Raw genomic sequence first — 22,243 nt, 5'->3', positions numbered from 1 at the left:
TATAATGCACCCTAAATAGTTTATTAAGAGAATAATCACAAATATTAGAAATTTAACAGACTCATCAGCACTCTTGCTAATGCTCTACACACTCATTTCTCAAGGGTGATGTTGTGCTTCTCATTTTGAGGCTTGAATTTTCCTTCAATGCAGCTGATGATGTGAAGGGAGCAGGGGGGACGTTTCATCCACCTCAATCTATTTCATATGCTAAAAGGAAAGAAAGGGTATGATGCATGGGTAAAAATTGAATTGAATTCTTTGGTCTGGAGCCAGCATGCCTTCACCATCCAAAACAGAGATAGGTTGGATAGAGACCTACAATATGGAACACCTCAGTGACAATTCATTCTGGATTCTTTAGCCTTCAAGGCCACCACTGATTAACACGGAAGAGAGGAGTCAAATGGTGCATGCAGAAATGGCAGGACTGTGATCTTTTTGGAGAAGGGGAATGACAACAGAATAGACAGAGCAAAATCCACTTACAGGGGTCAAATCCACTTCCACTGCTTTCCTCGGGGAGGCTGGATTGACCTACAATGAACAAAAATCAGAGGCTTATTCCTGGAAACTCTACATAGTTAGAATAATTAAGTGCTTTGAGAGCTACTGATGAAAAGTGCTACATCAGAGCTAGGCATTATCATTATTATGTTAGTCAGAACTAAACCTGCAGTGGTGTAACCCACTGGTCAGTGAGTGTTATATGTCTCTTTCTCAGCCCGACCCACAGAGAATGTGAGTCTGCTTGCACTCTGAGCCTGTCTTTTTAGTTCAATCTGTAATGACTCATGTTTAGCTGTGGAGGTCCCTGGTTCAATCCCTGGTGTTGGCCCAGATGACACTCATTACAGTGGGAAGTCCCTTTAATCCATGGATATCAGGATAGATCATATACACCTGAGGAGAGCATTTATATGGCACTGGACCCAGCCTGTCCTTTCCTGAGGGCCAAATCAGGGAGCTGCTTAGGTTGTGGGTGCGTAGGAGGCTAAAATTCAGTGCATTGTGGAGGATTCAGGTGCAAGGAGTGGACTAGGGGCTTCTTTCACCTTGTCAGTCTCTCTTGGCAGATAAGTAGAGAAATGTAAAAGCAGTAACAAAGTAACAGAAAGAAACAGAATTAACTTACCCATAGATTGCCCACTGGGCTCCCAGCCTAGCTCTCCACTGACTTGTCCACTAGGTTCACCACTTGCTTCTCCGCTAAGCTCCTCACTTGCTTGCCCAGATTCAAAGGCATCAGATTCCTCTTGGAGAAACAAAAGAGAATAATATATAAATATGTATCACAATTAGGTAACAACTCTCCCTCAGTAATGTTATCCTTATGCTTTGGGCTCTAGTCCCATGGGATCAGGGAACAAAATATACACAGTGTATGATGCTCTCATTTGCTTCTATTTTTTGCCTCCCTTCCAATAGGGCCTGGGGTGCTTTATTATACACCTTTACCTCGATATAACACTGTCCTTGAGAGCCAAAAAATCTTACCGCGTTATAGGTGAAACCGTGTTATATCGAACTTGCTTTGATCCACCGGAGTGCTCAGCCCCGCCCCCACAGAGCACTGCTTTACCACGTTATATCAGAATTTGTGTTATATTGGGTCGCGTTATATCGGGGTAGAGGTGTAATTAGGCTGATTGCTTAGGAGGTAAATCAAATGGACCAGAATATAGTAAAGGATGGATACACTTACCAGATTTGTCCCCACTTAGATCCTCTGTAAAAATAAAAGAGAAGTTCATCAGAATAGACAAGAACTTGTCCAGCTCAGAAACATTCCCACATATTCAGGGCTCATTTCCCATCCTGATCACATGCATCTGAGTGTGTGTACAGGTCAAACACAAGGAGAAGGTTACTGAGGTTAACCAGAATGTGCAGGAAACAGAACAGACCTAGACATGTTTGGAGACTTGCCAAAGAGGAGGTTTAAATGCCAGTAATTTAAACCAGCAGATCATTCCAAAAGAAATCAAAACAAAAATTGTCCTACACCAAAATCTTGATCTGCAGACAGCCCATATTTAGGGGAATAGCGACTAACTGTGCCTTTTTCTCCAATTCTTGTACAGCAGTGAGCACATTGTCAGAGGGGTAACAAATAATAACAATATTGAAATAACTGGATTTATTGGATAAGAAGCACAGAAGAGAGGATTGTGAGAGCCTTAAGCTGGAGAAAGAAAGAGAATGGATCAAATCCATCCCTGTGTGACGCCAGGGATGTTCATAATGTGTTCAGGTTACCTTGTGCTTGTATGAGAGGAGGCATAAGCAAAACAAGCAGCGCTGGGAGGATCAAGATCTTCGGCATAGTTGGTATCTTGTGTGAAGCCTGAGTGGCAGGTGAAGAAATAAAATGAAGGTTTCAGTGTCCAGCTGAAAGGAGCTAGGGGTGTATGTAAAGCAAATCCCCAGTCCTGCCCTCTCCACAATCTACCTGAGAACAAGAGGTTCAAGTTACACACATGTAGGATAATAAAAATAAGTTTAGTTAAGGAAATATATATATGTGTTGTAAATAAAGGCCTTGAAAATAATGAGTTATAATGTCAAAAGGAATGAAGTAGAGATTTCCAGACATCCAAATATCATAGAATCATAGAAGTGTAGGACTGGAAGGGACCTCAATAGGTCATCTAGTCCAGTCCCCTGCAATCAAGATAGTAATAGGCATTTCCCACATCTAACTTCTGTGATCTGGTTCCAGGCATATTATCAGGAACACTGCTCTGTTTCTTTCCCAATAAACAGACTTTGTTACACTTTATCCCAGGAATTGCCTTCCCAGGAAATGCTGAAGATTGCTAGGGATCTTGAATACTGAGTTTTCTGCTAATTGACAGAATTCATTCTCATAGGACAAGGTGTGAAATGTCACAAACTCCCATCTCTGCAGAATTAACCCTGACCTATATTAGACAACTTTACCCCGTTCCCTGATAAACTGTCTGTAAAGCAGCCTGTAGGAACAATGCACCCAATTCCCCCAAAAAAGGGTTTAAAATTTTCCATATTAAGAGATTTCAGATACTTGTCTAACACTTTACTAGTTACCTTTCTCAAGTCACTAAAATGTCTGTTTTAGGCTGTGTCTGCTGAACAAGGTCACTCCATCATGCTTGCATTCTTTTAATTATCTTGTTCAACCCTCACAGAGCTAATACTATGTGGATAATATGTCAAGGGAGGCAGCACTTATCAGGAAAGGCTAAGGGAGTGGGTAAAAGGGCAGAGAGAAACCCTGAGACAGAACCATCAGGAATCATAGCCACTGAACTGAGACCAAGGAAAAAGCAAGGACAATCTAAGCAGTCAGAGGATTCCAGATAAAAGGAAACGTGTGAGAAGCAAAAGAGAGAGAAGTTACTAGAATGCTGTAACACCAGCTTTGACCAGCCTAATTAATTTTAATAACTATTTATTTTGATTTCTAATATACAACGTTTTTTTAGAGACTCTCTCTCCTCTTTGGAGACAATTCCACAGTCTCAACAGATTTGACTCAATACTTTGAATTTCTAAAGCATCTTCCATCCAAAGTTCTGCAGATTTTACAAACATTCATGAATTAATCTTAACACCCAGTTGAGCATTATTATTTGCATTTTACAGATGGGAAAACCGAGACAAACAACAGAGGTGAAGTGACTTGCCACATTCAACTAGGAAGTCTATGGCAAAGCCAAGAACAGAGCCCAGGTTTCCTGATGCCGAGGTCTGTGATTTAACCATATGGCCATTTCCTCTTCTCAAATGTTTCTCAAATAGGCAACCTATTTTTCCTTCACTAAGTTTTTTTCCTATTTTCTTCTATTTATACCCTCATTGATCACTTACACAGTTCCTCCCCTCCTTGGCATTTCAACCCTTATTATTCAATCTTCTTCAGAAAGGTGACTTCCAAGTCTTCTCTAAAGTTTTATAATTAAGAAAGCCTGGACAGCCTAGCTTTAACACTTCAGAAAAAGAGATTGCCATATATCTCATCAGAGAGGAAAATGTCCTGAGTCAAAGGCTTTATATGTTTGTGTGTATGTGTGCGTGCGTGCATGTATGGGTAAGAGAGAGAGATTTTGTTTGCCAACTGCTGAAGGGCCAGAGATTCCATTATCCTGATGTGGAGCCTAAGAAGCCATGGTCCGTGAAGCAAGCTGTACCTGAGAATCACCAGACTGATGAATTAAAGACCTGATCAGCTGATCTTGCCACAACATCCAAAATGAAACCAGAGCTGAGCAGGTAATCAAAAGAACCCGCTAAACACCTGCCCATCTGTCATCCATTGATTTTTGTCTGCCAGCAACCATCAACATCCAGATATTTCTGGACAGAACCTAAGAAACACTAAGTAGAAACCAAACACTGACAACTGAAAACCACAAACTCAGCTAACAGTCCCACACATACAGTAATATCTTTCCTCTGCTGAGAATGAGAGAGAGATTAAACTTCTCAACTGAAGAGGTCTAAAACATTGTAATGGGCTGTGTGCCAAAGCCACATGGCAGCAGACAGGATATGGGAGCTCTGTATGCCAGTTTTGCAGTAACCAACCAAGATGACACCTTAAATCTTTTTAATTCACAATTCTCTTTTTTAGTCAAAAGATTATCCCCCCTTCAGTTTTAGTGAGCTACACACACACACACACACAGCTCTCTGCAGCATCATTCATAGTTACCTTTCGGAAGATTGACCTCTCCACTGAAGATCCTTCTGCAGCAACCTGACACCTGGTTATCTGCTTACATGTCTGTCTGGCTTACAGTCAGCGATGATTTCTAATTGGTTTGAAAATTGTTTCTCATCTCCATATTTGCATATATGCAATTTACTCTGGAGCTGCCCATTTCTGAACTGGTGACTTACTGTAAGGGCTAGGAGTTTATGTGGCTGGTATTGCAGGAGCTAACAATGAGATTTCCCAGTACATAGTTCTCCTACTGATTTTTACTTCTGGTTTCTGCTGTTTTATTGGACAAATGACCTAAAACCCCATATAGTTTTAGAATCAATAGATTCATGGCCTTCTCTTACTTTTAATGAAGGGACTAATTAATTCAGATTGGAGATATAATTTGTTAGTGTAAGGTTATTTGAGGTCCATAGGTTAAAGACAGGTATTACTAAAGAGACAACCTCAATTTGAAATCTAGTCAATTTATTATATATATTGCCAGTAGTCATTTCAGGTTCTTTAGCTGTCTACGAGGCCTCCTGCCAATTCTTATGGTTGTACAACTACATTTCCCTAATTAAAAAAAAATGTTTCTCTCTTCTGTTGCTGTGTCAGGTTATACTAGGCATGATTTTGGCCCAGTGCATGTATCTGCGGTGTGCAAAATGAAGTAGTAAGCATGCTATGCTCAGTACAAAAAATTAATATCTTTGCCTTATCAGTACTATTTTTTTCCAATCTCACTTCCATTTCCCTTAAGGGCAGCTACCAGCATGACAAGCTCAAGCTGTTTTTTAATAAAACTCTTTATTTTTTACAATAGGCTCATCAGAAATCAATACAGTACATTGAAAACAATAACATAAATGCAAATAGAGCTAAATGCCCAAATACAGGGGCCCAATCCTGCATGTGCTTTTCTTGCCGGACTTGCACTATAGGAGTGGGGCCTGTAAATTTTAGCCTACACAGAGAAGGTGGAAGCTCCACACTTCAGAACTGGTAGAACATAGGAAATCTTTTATTGGACCAACTTCTGTTTGTAAGCGAGACAAGCTTTCTTGTAATTTAATTAGGATGTAATTTAAGAACAAACACTAAGTAAAATTAAATACATCAGAATCTGAGCCTGATGAGCTCAGTTCATGCTGAGGATAGTGATTTCACTGAAGCTGCAGAAGTTGGACGATTAACACAAAGTAAAGCGTTGCAGTAAGATAGATGGACCAGGATGAGATACTTACCTGGACAAGTAGTAAGGAACAATTCAGGTTGAACTACGGGTAGCCTAAACAATGAGATGAACCTGAATAAGTCCCCACCCCACCCTAACCCTTTCCAAAGTTTGGAGAGGGGTTAGAAATTCAGGACCAGATCAGAAGTTGGCAGCTGGCTTTCATCTATAATTGTGGCAACTGGAGTAGCTTATTCCACAATAGCTTTTGTGACAAAATCAGGCTGGATAGCTGTCAGAGAGTGGTGGAAGGTGGTATAGCCTTGGAATAATAAAGGCCCTTTTCCGTATAAGCTGAGAAGGGTCAACTAGAGACATGTGAGTCCAGTTAGGGGATGTCTGAGACATTTAAAAATCCCTCCTCTGGTGAGGGAGGAGGAGGAGAAGAGAGAAGCTGCTGCCGAGCTAGTGGCAGCAGAGCAAGAGAGGCTTCTCCAGACTGGGTGAGAGGCTGATCTCCTCCCTACAGGGGAAACAACCAAACTCACTGCCTGTTTAGGGGAAGGACTGGCACTGCAGGGCCAGTAACAGGACAATACCCCACAGACAGGGGGCATGAATAGGTATCCCCCTTTATTTTGTGTTAGTGAATTTGTTTCTTTCGTTTAGTGAAGGAGCACTCCTTGGGCCTGCCCGGAGGCCTACCTTGAAAATAGTACTAAATAAACAAAGTGGGAAGACAAACACTGTCCAGTGTGAGGCTGATTTACCCCAAATCCCACCACTGCCAGAAGGGGAAGCACTAAGCCATGTGAGAGGGAGGAGATGCCTTTCCGCACTATGTCAAGCCAGTTCTCTGTGTAGACAAGCTCTAACTCCAGGTTTGAATTTTGCATCTTATCATTTGATAATTGCTGGCATTATGGAAATAAGCAATAAATTCAAATGGTTCAGTTTTCAAAGAAACTACATGGATGAGACGCAACTGCAGTGTGATTGTGATGTTCCCCTGGTGTTATCTGGACCGTTGATCTGCTAGGTCACTCCAATCCTCGAATCTGGGAGCCAGCCTTACCCTGCTCTGCTGTGAGACCCCACACTCCTGGGCTATTCACGCACAGCCTCTAGCATGTAAGCTGCTCCCAGCTACTTGGGTGAGCATTTTTGGCCAGCCACTGCTTGGATTGTGCAAACCAAAGGGGACACTAGCCAATATCTCCAGTCCCAGACACAACCCTGGGAACCTCCATCTTGCAGTGTCCAGTTATGCCCTCTGGACACTGCAAGCTTATATGAATTTGTCAATTTAACAAAGAAATTGATATGCACCAGGCTTGTTATCCCAAGGGGAGGATGTGACGAAGTGGGAATATTCTTACTGTTTTCTCAGAGTGCTGTGTGGGTGCCTCAGTTTCCCCTATGCATTTCTCGAGTGTCTAGGGGTGTGTGATTGTTGCAGAGCCATAGGGAGGCAGTGAGAATGGCCAACACCCTGTCTCCTGGCAACTGATGGCCTGGACCCCTCCTCTGTGAAGGGGACAAAGAGATCAGGTGACCTCCTGACCCGGGAAAGAGACAAAGGTGAGAGAGTTTTCAGTTTAGAGCTGGCTGGGAAGAGGGAGAGGAGCCCAGACAGGGCTCTGGCCTCCCTGCCCCCATCTCCCCCCCACAAGATGGACCTAACTGAGGGGGTCCTGTTGTCTGTACCTGCAAGACCTGTCTTGGACTGTGTTCCCGTCGTCTAAATAAACCTTCTGTTTTACTGGCTGGCTGAGAGTCATCGTGAATCACAGGAAGCCAGGGGTGCAGGCCTTTGTCTCCCCCAACTCCGTGACAGAATCTCTGACACACTTCAAACCAAATGCTCTGTTTCAGGTAGAATAAACAAACGAATTTATTCACTACAAAAGATAGATTTTAAGTGATTATAAGTCAAAACACAAGAAGTCAGAGTTGGTCAAATTAAATAAAAGCAAAACACATTCTGAGCTGATCTTAACACTTTCAATGCCCTTACAAACTTAGATGCTTCTCACCACAGGCTGGCTGGTTGCCCTTCATCAAGGCTCTCTCCTTTGATCAGTGCTTCAGTCGCTTGGTGGTGGTTTCTGTAGTTGGAGTTAGAAGAGAGAGCGCATTGCAAATGTCTCTCCTTTTTATTATGTTCTTTCTTCCCTCTTGGCTTTGTGCCCCACCCCTTCAGAGTCAGCTGAGCATTACCTCAATGTAGTCCCAAACTGACCAAGGAAAGGGGGGTGACTCACTCGAGAGTCCAACAGATCTTTTGTTGCTGCCTAGGCCGGTGTACTTTGTTCCTGTGAGGCTGGGCTGGGTTTGTCCCATACATGCCCTGACGAGGTGTGAACTGCCTCTCTGCTCTTGGAGAGTTTTGCCTGGGCTTGTTTTAAGCCATGGGGACATATTTTCAGCCTCACAACTATATACATGAAATTACAACCTATAATATTACTATAACAACAATACTCAGTGCATCATGAGCCTTCCAAAGACACCCAACATGACAAACGTTGCATTGGATACCACACAATCATATTATAAGGATGAACATGGGGGTGCAAGGTGTTCCCCCGAGGTACAGAGTGTCACAGTGATCAAACTGAAAGCCTATCTTTTATCAAAGTCATTTAAAAGAAAGAGCAATTTATGAGCACTTTCAACCAGCATTTGATGATCTTTCATTGAAGAGAGACTTGCTGAGTTGAGTTATCTGGAAAAGATTGAGACAAAAGGTATTAATTACAGACTTTTCTTTTGAATGCATAACCAGACTAGAGTACCCTCTCTTGGGCAGTAGGAGAGGAGTTGTGTCATTTTGGCCTTTGTCATAAATTTAAGCACCAAGAACTGGTGATCGTGAATATGAAGGGGGAGCCATTGCCACAACATGCCCTCTTTAGGCCTATTGCTTGTACCAGGTTCCTCCACCTTTCCCCATTCCCATGATACCCACACCACAACTGCCACAGAAGCTGCTGTTTTGTCTTCACTCTAACAATTTCCTGGGAGAACAGTCATGAGAGAGAATAAACACATTCTGCAGGTCTGTGGGAAATTATTCAGCTCCTGTCAGTAGTAGGGCTGCTTTCTATGCTCCATTCTTTGCAAAAGCCCAGTGTTCCAATGTCACTCCCATCCCCAGCATGATGTGCCCTCTGTCTGGACAGACACTGATCCCCACAAGACTTTTTTCCTATCTCCACAACTGGCTAAATGTCCCCATATGCCTGATATTGACAGCTGCAGTACTTTTCTGAAATTGCACCCTGCAATCCAGTGTGGCCCTGCTGTCATTACTATGAGGATTTTTTATTTGAAGCTCCTGGCAGAGTCTATTCTTCTTTGGGGTACACTAGGTCCAAGACTAACACACCTTGTGCTGGGGTGGCAGCACACAGGGTCTCCCTTAGTCCTGGCCTTGACTCAGCAGTTATGGAAGCAACTACAGGCTACACTAACAGTATGATGGTTAAGGTATATGGTGTATTTGTGGGGTTATCTCACATCCAACTTGAAAAATCTAAAATTAAGTTACCACTTCTAAAATGTGGCCTCAAATAAAAGGAGCAGAATCCTCGTAGTTAGCCTGATTGGTAATTCCACCAAAACGTGGATTGTGTCAGAATTTGCTTAGTAAAGTATAAAATGGCCCATTATACACAAAACCAGCAGGGGGAGCTAGATATTATCTGAGTGCAGCTGTGAAGTGGCTGGACAAGAGAATTGTAATGGGGATGTAGCTGAAGGGGGTCCTTCCACATCCTGGTCTGATGCCTGAGCATATTTTCATTAAAACAAATTATTGGATAAAAGTGACTTACTCTGTGTCAATTGGTCTGCAGCACTTACCATTACACGTTTACACAGCGCAGAGCTAAGAGGATCACAGTAACTAGCAGAATCAGTGTAATAATCCCAAGGACTGCAATAATATACAACCAGCCTGAGCACTGAGAGGTGGGACCTGCCCATAAGAAAAGGAAGAGGTGGTTTGCAATGGAATGAAGCTGCTGATGTTTAGCACTGTGTTGCCTGTTTTGCCTCCCAGAGAAATACCTTTTCCATCACTGGAGAAAACTCATACCCATAGTCTGACCAGCTCTAATTTCTAGCCTGAACATGTGAACTTCAAAGGCTGAAAACCCAGACAGCAAATAAAAAGAACCCCAAATGTACTATCTTTAAGGTCTCCAAATTGTTAAGCCAATCTCTAGATTTTGGAGGCCTGACCCATAACGTTGAATGCTTGTGGTTCTACTTTATAGAAGTGGTAAATAACCTGAGCCTTATGAAGAGATGGAAAGCAGGTGGGGCTTGAGAGTGAATCTCCAACACAATGGGAGAGAAGCAAAGGGGAGGACAAGGAAATGGTTTGATACAAAGAAGACAAAGAGCTGCTTATTGCCATTCCTTAGTGCTTATGCATAGCTCTGCCAATGCCCCTCAGTCCTGCCCTGCAGCCCCCTGCTATTCCTGTGCTGTAGTCTCCCTTGAGGAGAAACCTGCCATTCATGCCAACCTATGCTATTCTGGGGGGACCGTACCAAGATTTACAAGAGGACCACCAAACTCCTCTTAAGTTTTGAAGTAATCGGGATTTTAACACAAGCTTTCAGAGGTAAAAGGCAGTTTCTCTAATCTATTCTTCTGGATAGACCATCTATTGTATTTACATTTATGATGTAGGGGAAAAAAGTTTAATCCATTAATCCCCACCTCCATCATTTCTGCTCCCACTCATAATGTTTGTCTTAACATCCATTCATTTCTTCTTCCCATCTCCATTCCTCTACACTTACATTGTTTTCTTAGTGAAATTCCCTGTCTGTTGCTGGAGCTAGGCTGCTGCCTCCTGTGGTTTTTTAAAGGTATTTAAATAAGGAGAGGGAAGTGGTTGAGATCCTTTATGAGGCATTTCAGCCTGGAGGGTATTAGAACAAAACGTTAAAAACCTGAAACAGCTAGGTGTTTACAATGGAAAAGGCAATAAACACTTAGCAGGGCTAAGGAGGACACAGCCCTAGTAATATGTCAACACACCAGAGTCACAAACAAGATTTGTTAGGCCAGAGGCTAATCCCAGTTACATTGGTGTAAAATTAGGAGGAACTTCACTGAAGTCAACCAAGTTTTTCTATATTTACACCGTTGTAATTGAGATCAGATTCTGACCCACTCTGTCTTCAGATTGTCCACCACGCTTTACCAAGAAACACATACTGAGACATTTGGTCTGTCTTTTATTTGTGGTAAGAAATGCAGATTAATGGAAAAACATCCTGTGTGCTCGTTTAGCATTTTTCTGTGGTTAGCATTGCCTCTAAAAATATCTTAAAGGCTCCTGTTGTTTTCCGTTCATTCATGAAGTGTTTACTGGTGTTATTTAGAACATGCTTTATATTATCAGTAATGCTGAAAATTAAAAGGCACAAACAGAGTATTTATAGGGTGAATAAATAGCTCAGATTCATCCCTGGTACACTTCCTCTGATTTCAGTGGAGTATCACAAGGGATTAATTTGCTTTCTGGCTTAACCCTCTAGTTACTCTATAATAACTTTTCTTTCAGTGTCTCAATCTCATCTTTATTACTCTTCTTCTTCTTCTTCCTCGGTTTTCATTTAACATAGATAAGTAAGATTTAAAATGAACATCTTCACTACAATCATATTCACTTTTTAAAACTGTGTTTACTTTCAGAGCTGGTTTCAAAAATGGAAAAAAACATAATATATTTTAAGATAATTTCCCCTCAAAATAACTTTTTAAAAATTTATTAGAATTTACTAAAAATGTAATCAAATTTTATTACCCTTTTTTGTTTATCATTTATCATTTCCACAATAGGAAATTTTCTAAAATGTTTCTAAATTTTGAAAGTTTTTAAAATCTCACCGTGTGAGTAAGCTGACCAAGATATTTTAAAAGCATTTAGAAAATCCCCAAAATGAAGGATTTTGATAAAAATATCAATTATATTTAAAAACCTATAACCCCCAATGAAATATAATTTATTTGTAAAATTCTTTGCATTTTTAAATTGTTAGACTAGCTATGCTTACTTTCTATTTTCCCCTAAATAACAAAAACAATCTACAACTGTAATGGTGGGATTTTAAAATACGTTCATTGTTGTCCTAACTGCTTCAACTGAAGTCATTGAGTTCAGTGCAAATAGGGTTAAGCCAGTGCTGAGCACTCTTGAAAATTCCAGTCAAAATGTTTTTTTCTTAGAGTTTTTTATTTACTGTTTGGTCATAGAGTGAAGTTTCTTTAGCCTTTTCTAATTTGCACTTTCTGAAAAGATGTATGTTATTGTATGTTGTTATATTTATGATAAACTACATACAACTTTTTCAACAGTAATGTGAATATATGTAAATATATCTGTGTACAGATACATAAAGAGAATGTGGTGATAGTTGTGATGGATGTAGCTACAAAACTGGTAAGTTTTCTGTATTCTACAATTACATTTCTATACTCCAATCCTGCAAATACACACATGCTTAACTTTATTATTGGGAACCTTACTATCAGACAGCTGACTCCCATTTAAACCAAATGAGAGTTAGGCTTCTAAGCAGGTTAGGCATCTATCTGCATCTTTAGTTATCTAAATACCTTTGAAAATATGGCCTAAATCACTTAGCCTGGTCTACACTACAGGGTTGGGTCGAATTTAGCTATGTTAGGTCGATTTAAAAATGACTGTGTTCCGTCGACCTAAAGGGCTCTTAAAATTGACTTCTGTACTCCCCCCGACAAGGGGAGTAGCGCTAAAATTGACCTTGCTGAGTTGAATTTGGGGTAGTGCAGACGCAAATCGATGGTATTGGCCTCCAGGACCTATCCCAGAGTGCTCCATTGTGACCACTCTGGACAGCACTTTGAAGTCCAATGCACTAGCCAGATACACAGGAAAAGCCCCTGGAACTTTTAAATTTCATTTCCTGTTTGGTCAGCATGGCGAACTCAGCAGCACTCAGCAGCACAGGTGACCATGCAGTCCCCCCAGAATCGTAGACAGTAGAATGTTTCTATGCTCCCCCATCATCTCCGTCCCTGAGGTTATCGCAGATTAGAAGGCGAAAAAAACTCACGATGACATGTTTTCCGAGCTCATGCAGTCCTCCCACACTGATAGGGCACAGCTTAATGCATGGAAGCATTCAGTGGCAGAGGCCAGGAAAGAATTAAGTAAGCACGAAGAGCAGAGGCAGGACACGATGCTTAGGCTAATGGGGGAGCAAACGGACATGATGAAGCGCCTGTTGGAGCTGCAGGAAAGCCAACGAGAGTACAGACCCCCGCTGCATCCACTGTATAACCGCCTACCCTCCTCCCCATATTCCATAGCCTCCTCACCCAGACTCCCAAGAATGCGGGGGGGGGGGGGGAAGGGGAAGGCTCCGGGCACCCAGCCACTCCACTCCAGAGGATGGCCCAAGCAACAGAAAGCTGTAATTCAAACAGTTAGATTTTTATTGTGGCTACAATAAGCAATGTGGCCTTGTCCTTCCCTCCTCCTCCATCCCACTCGGGCTACCATTATCTCTTTTTTTTTAATTAATAAAGAAAAAATGCATGTTTTCAAAACAATAGTTACATTATTTCAAAGGGAGAGGGTGGTTGGATTACAGGGAATTAAAATCAACAAAGGGGGTGGGTTTGCATTAAGGAGAAACACACACAAATGTCACATCGAAGCCTGACCAGTCATGAAGCTGGTTTTCAAAGGCTCTCTGATGCGCAGTGCGCCTTGCTGTGCTCTTCTAATCACTCTGGTGTCTGGTTGCTCAAAACTGGATGCCTGTCTATTTGCCTCAACCTCCCACCCCACCATAAATGTCTCCTCCTTACTCTCACAGATATTATGCAGCACACAGCAAGCAGGATGGGAATTTTGGTTGCAGTGAGGTCTGACCAACAGCGCCAGCAAGCTTTTAAACATCAAAAGGCACATTCTACCACCATTCTGCACTTGCTCGGCCTATAGTTGAACTGCTCCTTACTACTGTCCAGGCTTCATGAGCCATGGAAGCAAGGGGTAGGCTGGAGTAGGTGCGACCACACAGTGCTGCCAGCTGGGAGAGCAGCCTGAGGAAGAAATCTTCAGCTCACATGATAGAATCATAGAATCACGGAATCATAGACTTTAAGGTCAGAAGGGACTATTATGATCAGCTAGTCTGACCTCCTGCACAATGCAGGCCACAGAATCTCACCCTGTATCAAACCTGTGTCTGAGCAATTGAAGTCCTCAAATCATGGTTTAAAGACTTCAAGGTGCAGAAAATCTTCCAGCAAGTGACCCGTACCCCACGCTGCAGAGGAAGGTGAAAAACCCCCAGGGCTTCTGCCAATCTGCTCTGGAGGAAAATTTCTTCGCGACCCTAAATATGGCGATCAGCTAAACCCTGAGCATGTGGACAAGACTCACCAGCCAGACACTCAGGAAAGAATTCTCTGTAGTAACTCAGATCCCATCGTATCTAACATCCCATCACAGACCAGTGGGCATATTTACCACTAGTAGTCAAAGACGAATTAATTGCCAAAATTAGGCTATCCCACTATACCATCCCCTGCATAAACTTATCAAGCTTAGTCTTGAAGCCAGATATGTCTTTTGTCCCCACTACTCCCCTTGGAAGGCTGTTCCAGAACTTCACTCCTCTGATGGTTAGAAACCTTCATCTAATTTCAAGTCTAAACTTCCTGATAGCCAGTTTATATCCATTTGTTCTTGTGTCCACATTGGTACTGAGCTGAAATAATTCCTCTCCCTCCCTGGTATTTATTCCTCTGATATATTTATAGAGAGCAATCATATCCCCCCTCAACCTTCTTTTGGTTAGGCTAAACAAACCAAGTTCTTTCAGTCTCCTTTCATAAGACAGGTTTTCCATTCCTCAGATCATCCTAGTAGCCCGTCTCTGAACCTGTTCCAGTTTGAATTCATCCTTCTTAAACATTGGAGATCAGAACTGCACACAGTATTCCAGATGAGGTCTCACCAGTGCCTTGTATAACGGTACTAACACCTCCTTATCTTTGCTGGAAATACCTCGCCTGATGCATTCCAAGACCGCATTAGCTTTTTTCATGGCCATAATACATTGGCGGCTCATAGTCATCCTGTGATCAACCAATACTCCGAGGTCCTTCTCCTCTGTTACTTCCAACTGATGCCTCCCCTTCTTATAACAATAGTTCTTGTTATTAATCCCTAAATGCATGACCTTGCACTTTTCACTATTAAATTTCATCCTATTACTATTACTCCAGTTTACAAGGTCATCCAGATCTTCCTGTATGATATCATGGTCCTTCTCTGTATTGGCAATACCTCCCAGCTTTGTGTCATCCGCAAACTTTATTAGCACATTCCCACATTTTGTGCCAAGGTCAGCAATAAAAAGATTAAATAAGATTGGTCCCAAAATCGATCCCTGAGGAACTCCACTAGTAACTTCCCTCCAGCCTGACAATTCACCTTTCAGTACGACCCGTTGTAGTCTCCCCTTTAACCAGTTCCTTATCAGCCTTTCAATTTTCATATTGATCCCCATCTTTTCCAATTTAACTAATAATTCCCCATGTGGAACTGTATCAAATGCCTTACTGAAATAGAGGTAAATTAGATCCACTGCATTTCCTTTGTCTAAAAAATCTGTTACCTTCTCAAAGAAGGAGATCAGGTTGGTTTGGCATGATCTACCTTTTTCAAAACCATGTTCTATTTTGTCCCAATTACCATTGACCTCAATGTTCTTGACTACTTTTTCCTTCAAATTTTTTTCCCAAGACCTTGCATACTACAGATGTCAAACTCAGGAGGAGGGATAGTTCAGTGGTTTGAGCATTGGCCTGTTAAACCCAAGGTTGTGAGTTCAATCCTTGAGGGAGGGATTTGGGGATTGGTCCTGCTTTGAGCAGGGGGTTGGACCAGATGACCTCCTGAGGTCCCTTCCAACCCTAATAATCTGTGATTCTATAACAGGCATGTAGTTGCCCAGATCACTTTTCCCCCCTTTCTTAAAGATAGAACCATGTTAGCAATTCTCCAGTCATACAGTACAACCCCTGAGTTTACAGATTCATTAAAAATTCTTGCTAATGAGCTTGCAATTTCATGTGCCAATTCCTTTAATATTCTTGGATGAAGATTATCTGAGCCCCCTGATTTCATCCCATTAAGCTGTTCGAGTTTGGCTTCTACCTCGGATGTGGTAATATCTACCTCCATATCCTCATTCCTATTTGTCATCCTTCCATTATCCCTAAGCTCCTCATTAGACTCATTAAAGACTGAGGCAAAGTATTTGTTTAGATATTGGGCCATGCCTAGATTATCCTTAACCTCCACTCCATCCTCAGTGTTTAGCGGTCCCACTTCTTCTTTCTTTGTTTTCTTCTTATTTATATGGCTATAGAACCTTTTACTATTGGTTTTAATTGCCTTTGCAAGGTCCAACTCTACATGGCTTTTGGCCTTTCTAACTTTATCCCTACATGTTCTGACCTCAATAAGGTAGCTTTCCTTGCTGATCACTCCCATCTTCCATTCCTTGTAGGCTTTCTACTTTTTCTTAATCACCTCTCTGAGATGCTTGCTAATCCAGCTTGGTCTACAACTCCTGCCTATGATTTTTTTCCCCTTTCTTGGGATGCAGACTTCTGATAGTTTCTGCAACTTTGACTTGAAGTAATTCCAGGCTTCATCCACCTTTAGATCCACAAGTTCTTCAGTCCAATCCACTTCCCTAACTAATTTCCTTAATTCTTTAAAGTTAGCCCTTTTGAAATAAAAAACCCTAGTCCCAGATCTATTTTTGTTTATCCTTCCATTTAGTTTAAACTGAATTAGCTCATGATCGCTCGAACCAAGGTTGTCCCCTACAACCATTTCTTCTATGAGGTCCTCACTACTCACCAAAACCAAATCTAAAATGGCATCCCCTCTTGTTGGCTCAGCAACTACTTGGTGAAGGAATCCATCAGCTATCGCATCTAGGAAAATCTGAGCCCTATTATTACTACTAGCACTTGTCCTCCAGTCTATTCCGGGCAGGACTGAATCTCCATGAGCAGCAGTACCACATCTGCCAGCAGCACCCAAGAGGACCTGAGCTCATCGCTGGGGAGCAGGAGAGCAGAGTTGCAGGGGAAGTGGTGGAGCCACACACCATGCCCTGCAGGTTGCTAGGAGCCAGGAAGGGAAGATGTTCCCAGAACCCCTGGCCAAGCTACATATCCAATGAGGATGGTTAGCAGTCCTACTGCACTGTCTGCTGAGAAGGCAAGGAGCTGCTGCTGTGTAGCAATGCCATCTGCTGCAGGTGCTTCTGTGTCAAATGCTTGGAGGTCCTGGTAGGACAAAGTACCTCAGCCAAGGCAAAAGAGCAAGAGCCCTGGAGCTGTTAGAATTGTAAGCAGAGTCAGAATGAAATCTACCCTGACATCTGGTGGTACATTATGAGGAGTGGGCAAAGGAATTTTAGGAATGTGCATTTGCATTGGTAAACCCACTCCACTTAGCATAACACACAGCAGCATGGGATGGTTATTTTCACACTGTGGAATCCCCAATTTCTTTGTTATTGGGGCAGGAAGGAAAAAAAGGGGCTGTTACCTTAATTATGTGAATGAGGAACTATGAGACTGCTTTATGACAGAAATGACTCAACCTACATTAAATAGTACTTGCTAGACAAGGGACAGGGGTTCCAAAACCCAGTGAAGGGAGAGAGGCTGGGGACTGGTGTGTGTACCTGAAGGTATGGGCCCCTTTTGAGGGCCTGGAACACCAATTGCACTTCCTCCTCTCTCCACTGTTAAAGAGCAGAGCTAATTTTGAATCCTTTAGGAGTCCATCTAGAGGTTGCTGACCTGAATTCACGTTGGGCCATGTGGCAGTGGGGCTCTCCTACTACAAGTTGAAATCACTAAGAGCTGAAATCACTAAAAGAGCTAAGCTTACTAAGCTGGGATCACTGAGTGCTGTGTTAAGTAGTGGGAGAGCCTGAAGATCTATCACCAAGCAGCTGGCAGAGCGGAGCAGTCTGCAGCACGTTGGAGCAGCCCATGGAACAGTGAGCAGTGTGGAGCGGTTTGTGGGGGACGGCTGACATGGTTCACGGGTCTGCTGGAGGAGCGGCACAGCTGGTGGAGTGGAGCCAGTCGTGGTGAAGGCTGCAGCAGAACTCCACGGAGAAGCGGGGCATCGGCCCTGGCCCACGTAAGGTGTCCCTAGCACCCTGTGTGTGCGACCCCCCCCCATTTCCACCCAGGCTGGGGGGGGTTAAAACTCTGCAGATAAACTTTTGAACTCTGGGGTGGCACTGACCGGAGACTGAGACTTTTGGGTTGTTGGACTTTGGGGTGATTGGACTTAAGACCCTAAGGACAGTGCCAAATGTACTTGGAGGTGGGTTTTTGCTTATGGTTTGTGTATAGTCCTGTTTGTGGTGTCTCTCCAACGTGATGCCACATTGTTTCCCTCCTTTATTAAAAGGATTTTGCTACACTCAGACTTCGTGCTTGCGAGTGGGAAAGTATTGCCTCCTAGAGGTGCCTGGGGGGGGTGGTAGGTCACTGGGTGGGGGCTCAAGCTGGCTTTGCATTGTGTTATTGAAACGGAACGCCTGGATACTGAACCTGGCCCTTGTTGCTGCCAACTCAGAGGGGCAGAAGGGTTACAGAATCATAGATTATTAGGGTTGGAAGGGACCTCAAGAGATCATCTAGTCCAACCCCCTGTTCAAAGCAGGACCAATCCCCAAATGGCCCCCTCAAGGATTGAACTCACAACCCTGGGTTTAGCAGGCCAATGCTCAAACCACTGAGCTATCCCTCCCGCCCAAAGAAGTGCTATGGGGTGTTACAGTACCAACTGGACTGGAATGTATGGCTGCAAGACTTCTTCACCAGTGACAAAGGACAGGAATATGATGCACCTAAAATCTAAAAAGGTCTGCACATTTCCCAGAGTCACTACCCTTGATAACAGAACATCAGTGATTGCATTGGCTACTTGGATCACAGCAGGCCCCACAGTCGACTTGCCCACAACAGCAGCAGTGACAGTGAGTTGAGCGGGCTCCATGCTTGCTGTGTATGGCATCTGCATGGGTAACCCAGGAAAAAAGGCACGAAATGATTGTCTGCCATTACTTTCATGGAGGGAGGAGCAACTGACGACATGTACCCAAAACCACCTGCGACAATGTTTTTGCCCCATCAGGCATTGGGAGTTTAACTTTGCTCCATAAGTCAATGCTAGTCACCAATTTAATGTGCTTAGTGGGGATATACGCAATAGACTGTATAAAATCGATTTCTAAAAATCAACTTCTATAAAATCAATCTAATTTCGTAGTGTAGACATAACCTTAGATGCTTTTGAAAATTTTACCTTCAGTCTATTGGGTCTTCATGTGACCTCTCTTTTTTTTTTTTTGCTTTATACCTAGCGTCTTCTAGTCTTCCAGCCACATTTAGGTTTATTACCAATTCCATAAAATAAAGTGAGGGTGAAGGTAATGAAATGAAGGTAACTATTTACATAAATACTCTGTTACACCTGACACACTTATGGACAAATAGGGTTGGACATAAATCAGGAAAAGACAAAAAGGTTTTGATTGGAGCTGGCCAGAAAATGAGGATTTTCCCCCCCCTCCCCCGATGGAAAAGCTATATGAAAACATTTTTTTTACTTAACCTTAATTTGATTTTTTTTAAATGTTCATCAAAACCTCAAAAACCTGAAAACTGAAAATTTGGGCTGAGAAGAGCCAACCTGCCCCCACCCCCCAAAAAAAATTATCAAAAAAACCTAGACACTTCCTTCAAAATATTTCAGTTTGTCATAAACACAGAAGAGAATTTTTGACCAGCCCTAGTTTTGATGTAAGGTTCCCTCAATAAAGACTCGATCCTACAAGTTCTGATTGGAGTCAATGGGAGTTTGAGGTGCTCAGAACCTCACAGGATTGGGCACCAAAACCGCTAATAGCTGTCACTATATGTAAGCCATTGAGAAACACAATATAGCCACTGTGTTTCCTTGCAGGAGCACAGCAGTCCCTGTGTCTGATTCATTGTTTTTACAATTAGTTTCAGATACTGCAACTGGCAAATAAAAAGTGTTCAATATCCCTTCCCCAAGGAATTTTGAATGCCAATCTAATAAATAACCCTGGTTAAAAAAAACAGTTACAACTATTTTCCTCCCTTTGTGTAGAAGACATTTACCACAGAAAACAATCAAAATCTTTCCACAACCCTCATAGTTACAAGGTTTTCCTAATATCTAACCTATATCTCCCTTACTGCAGATTAAACCCATTACTGCTCGTCCTACCTTCAGTGGACCTGGAGAATAATTGATCCCCATCCTCTTTATAAAAGCATATGTGAAGACTGTTTTCAAGTCCTCCTTCAGTCTTCTTGTCTCAAAACTAAACATGTCTAGTTTAGTTTGAACCTTTCCTAATGGTTCAGGTTTTCTAAACCTTTTATCATTTTTGTTGCTCTCCTCTGGACTCTCTCTCCAATTTGTCCACATCTTTCTTAAAATGTGGTGCCCAGAATTGGACACAGTACTGCAGCTATTAAATGAATCCTAGACTACATGCAATATGATTATTTTAATGGAGTACAAACATGATAAAACACAAAAGAAGATGGATTTTCATATTTCCCAAGATACTGTAATACCTGAACGGGTAGCCTCTGATGTGCTGTCAGATTTCCAATGTACTTTCACCTCAGCATAGGTACTCCTCTCTCCTGTAAGGAGACACAAAATGCTGTCAACAGTAGACCTTTGGATTATCAAGGCCCAGTCCTGCATGGTGCTGAACTCCTGCATTTCCCATTTACTCCAACACCTTACAGAGACAAACCTTTGTGAGAAAATAAAAAACAAGAATACGTTTAATTCTTCACTGAAAGGAAACATCTGCCTCCTCCCTAATAGGCCAGAACAACATCACTACCAGTACTAGAGGATATTATCAGGATATTATAATCCATACTGTTCCACTATGTAACTTTTCAGACAAATGGAAAGAATTACTGATTTATTTAATAAAATCCAGAAATTGTCTGAATTTCCAGAGGAAAAAAAATATGAGCCTGGAGTTAAACTGAGAATAAATATCCGTAGTTTATTAGGAAAAAACATTACAGGAATGTTGGAACTATCCCATAGAAAGCATTATGAACCCAGAAAATTCAGAGTTAAGGTTAAACTTAAAATAAATCTAAACATGATAATGTATGGAAAGGCATAGATAAGACACTCAAGCAATCATAACTCTGCCCTTTAGTGATGCTATGAGAGAAAACAAATAAAAGCTAATCTATATGTAAAAACCAGTTTACTCTAATCTCAGACTACATACACTAAAATGGTTTAGTTATAATTGTCTGGCTATTGCACAGTGTCATATGTAGTTACTTCCAGTGCAACCCTGATTTTATAGAAGTACCTGGAGACACCCAAACCTTTTTTAAAATCAAGGGTTCCTAAAGTCAAGAGAGGTCAAACAATCTGCAAAGAATAATTAGTGCAGTATTTTGTGTGTGTGTATGGGTATGTATAAAACGGAGCATTTTATTATGGTTGGGAGTGCAAATGCATACAAAAGGTACTAAGTTGAGGCTTCAAATAAAGCGAAGGAGGCCATGCTGAGATATAAAACACAAATTTTGTCTGGAAATGTTAAACTAAGAAGGTATCCAAATATCCTGCAGAGATACTCCTATTTCAGTTTGAGAGTGACATTTTTGTTTTGTTTAGATTGAGAAGGAACTGACTTAAATTGAATCAACATAAGCCACTAGTAAATTGAAATAAGAGAATTTATACAGCGTTTTTCATTGGTTTAGTGAAATTGGTCTAAAAACATACCTTCACTTAAACCAGTGCAAGTTTGTGGGTAGATTTACATGTGAGGCACACCCTGTGTCTTTTTGGTGTATTTAGACAATATTGCCTCATTGTTTCCTTGCTATCCCTCATCTGTCTGTATCCAGCCATTGTTTCTTGTCTTATACTTAGGTTGTAAGCTCTTTGGGGCAGGGACTGTCTTTTTCTCCTGTGTTTGTACAGTGCCTAGCACAATGGGGTCCTGGTCCATGGCTGGGGCTCCTAAGCACTACAGTAATACAAATAAAAAGTTATTATTAATTATTATTATGTGCTATGTAAACTTAGTTAATTCAATTCAATGACTCAGTTACACGTGGCAGATTTCTCTTGTGTCTTTTGTATGTTGTCTTGCATAGTCAAAGTACAAGAATTCAGATTTCTTTGGAATATGTAAGGTTTATTGATTAAAATA

General features: G+C 41.9%; 1 protein-coding gene across 12 annotated transcripts in view; it reads right to left on the bottom strand.

Annotated features, from left to right (window-relative positions):
• The window catches only part of LOC120395501 (chondroitin proteoglycan 3-like), a 37,135-nt gene continuing 14,892 nt past the window's right edge, over positions 1–22,243 (bottom strand). For 2 of the 12 annotated variants that reach the window (XM_039519954.1, XM_039519953.1), the window contains 8 exons: positions 20,613–20,684; positions 9,735–9,849; positions 7,904–8,595; positions 2,260–2,452; positions 1,706–1,729; positions 1,136–1,255; positions 490–537; positions 1–210 (listed from right to left, as the gene is read on the bottom strand). In XM_039519954.1, the coding sequence (XP_039375888.1) occupies positions 194–210; positions 490–537; positions 1,136–1,255; positions 1,706–1,729; positions 2,260–2,326 (276 nt within the window). In that variant the 5' untranslated portion in view covers positions 2,327–2,452; positions 7,904–8,595; positions 9,735–9,849; positions 20,613–20,684 and the 3' untranslated portion in view covers positions 1–193. Of the gene's footprint in view, positions 211–489; positions 538–1,135; positions 1,256–1,705; positions 1,730–2,259; positions 2,453–3,069; positions 3,403–4,172; positions 4,391–4,696; positions 5,086–7,903; positions 8,596–9,734; positions 9,850–20,612; positions 20,685–22,243 lie in introns of those variants that run through there. The other 10 variants (XM_039519957.1, XM_039519955.1, XM_039519961.1 and 7 more) reach the window with 9 other exon arrangements.

Source organism: Mauremys reevesii, linkage group 1 (assembly GCF_016161935.1).
Source record: "Mauremys reevesii isolate NIE-2019 linkage group 1, ASM1616193v1, whole genome shotgun sequence".
Lineage (NCBI taxonomy): Eukaryota > Metazoa > Chordata > Testudines > Geoemydidae > Mauremys > Mauremys reevesii.
Note: the sequence above shows the minus strand (reverse complement) of the source record. Positions and strands in the feature narration are given on the sequence as shown.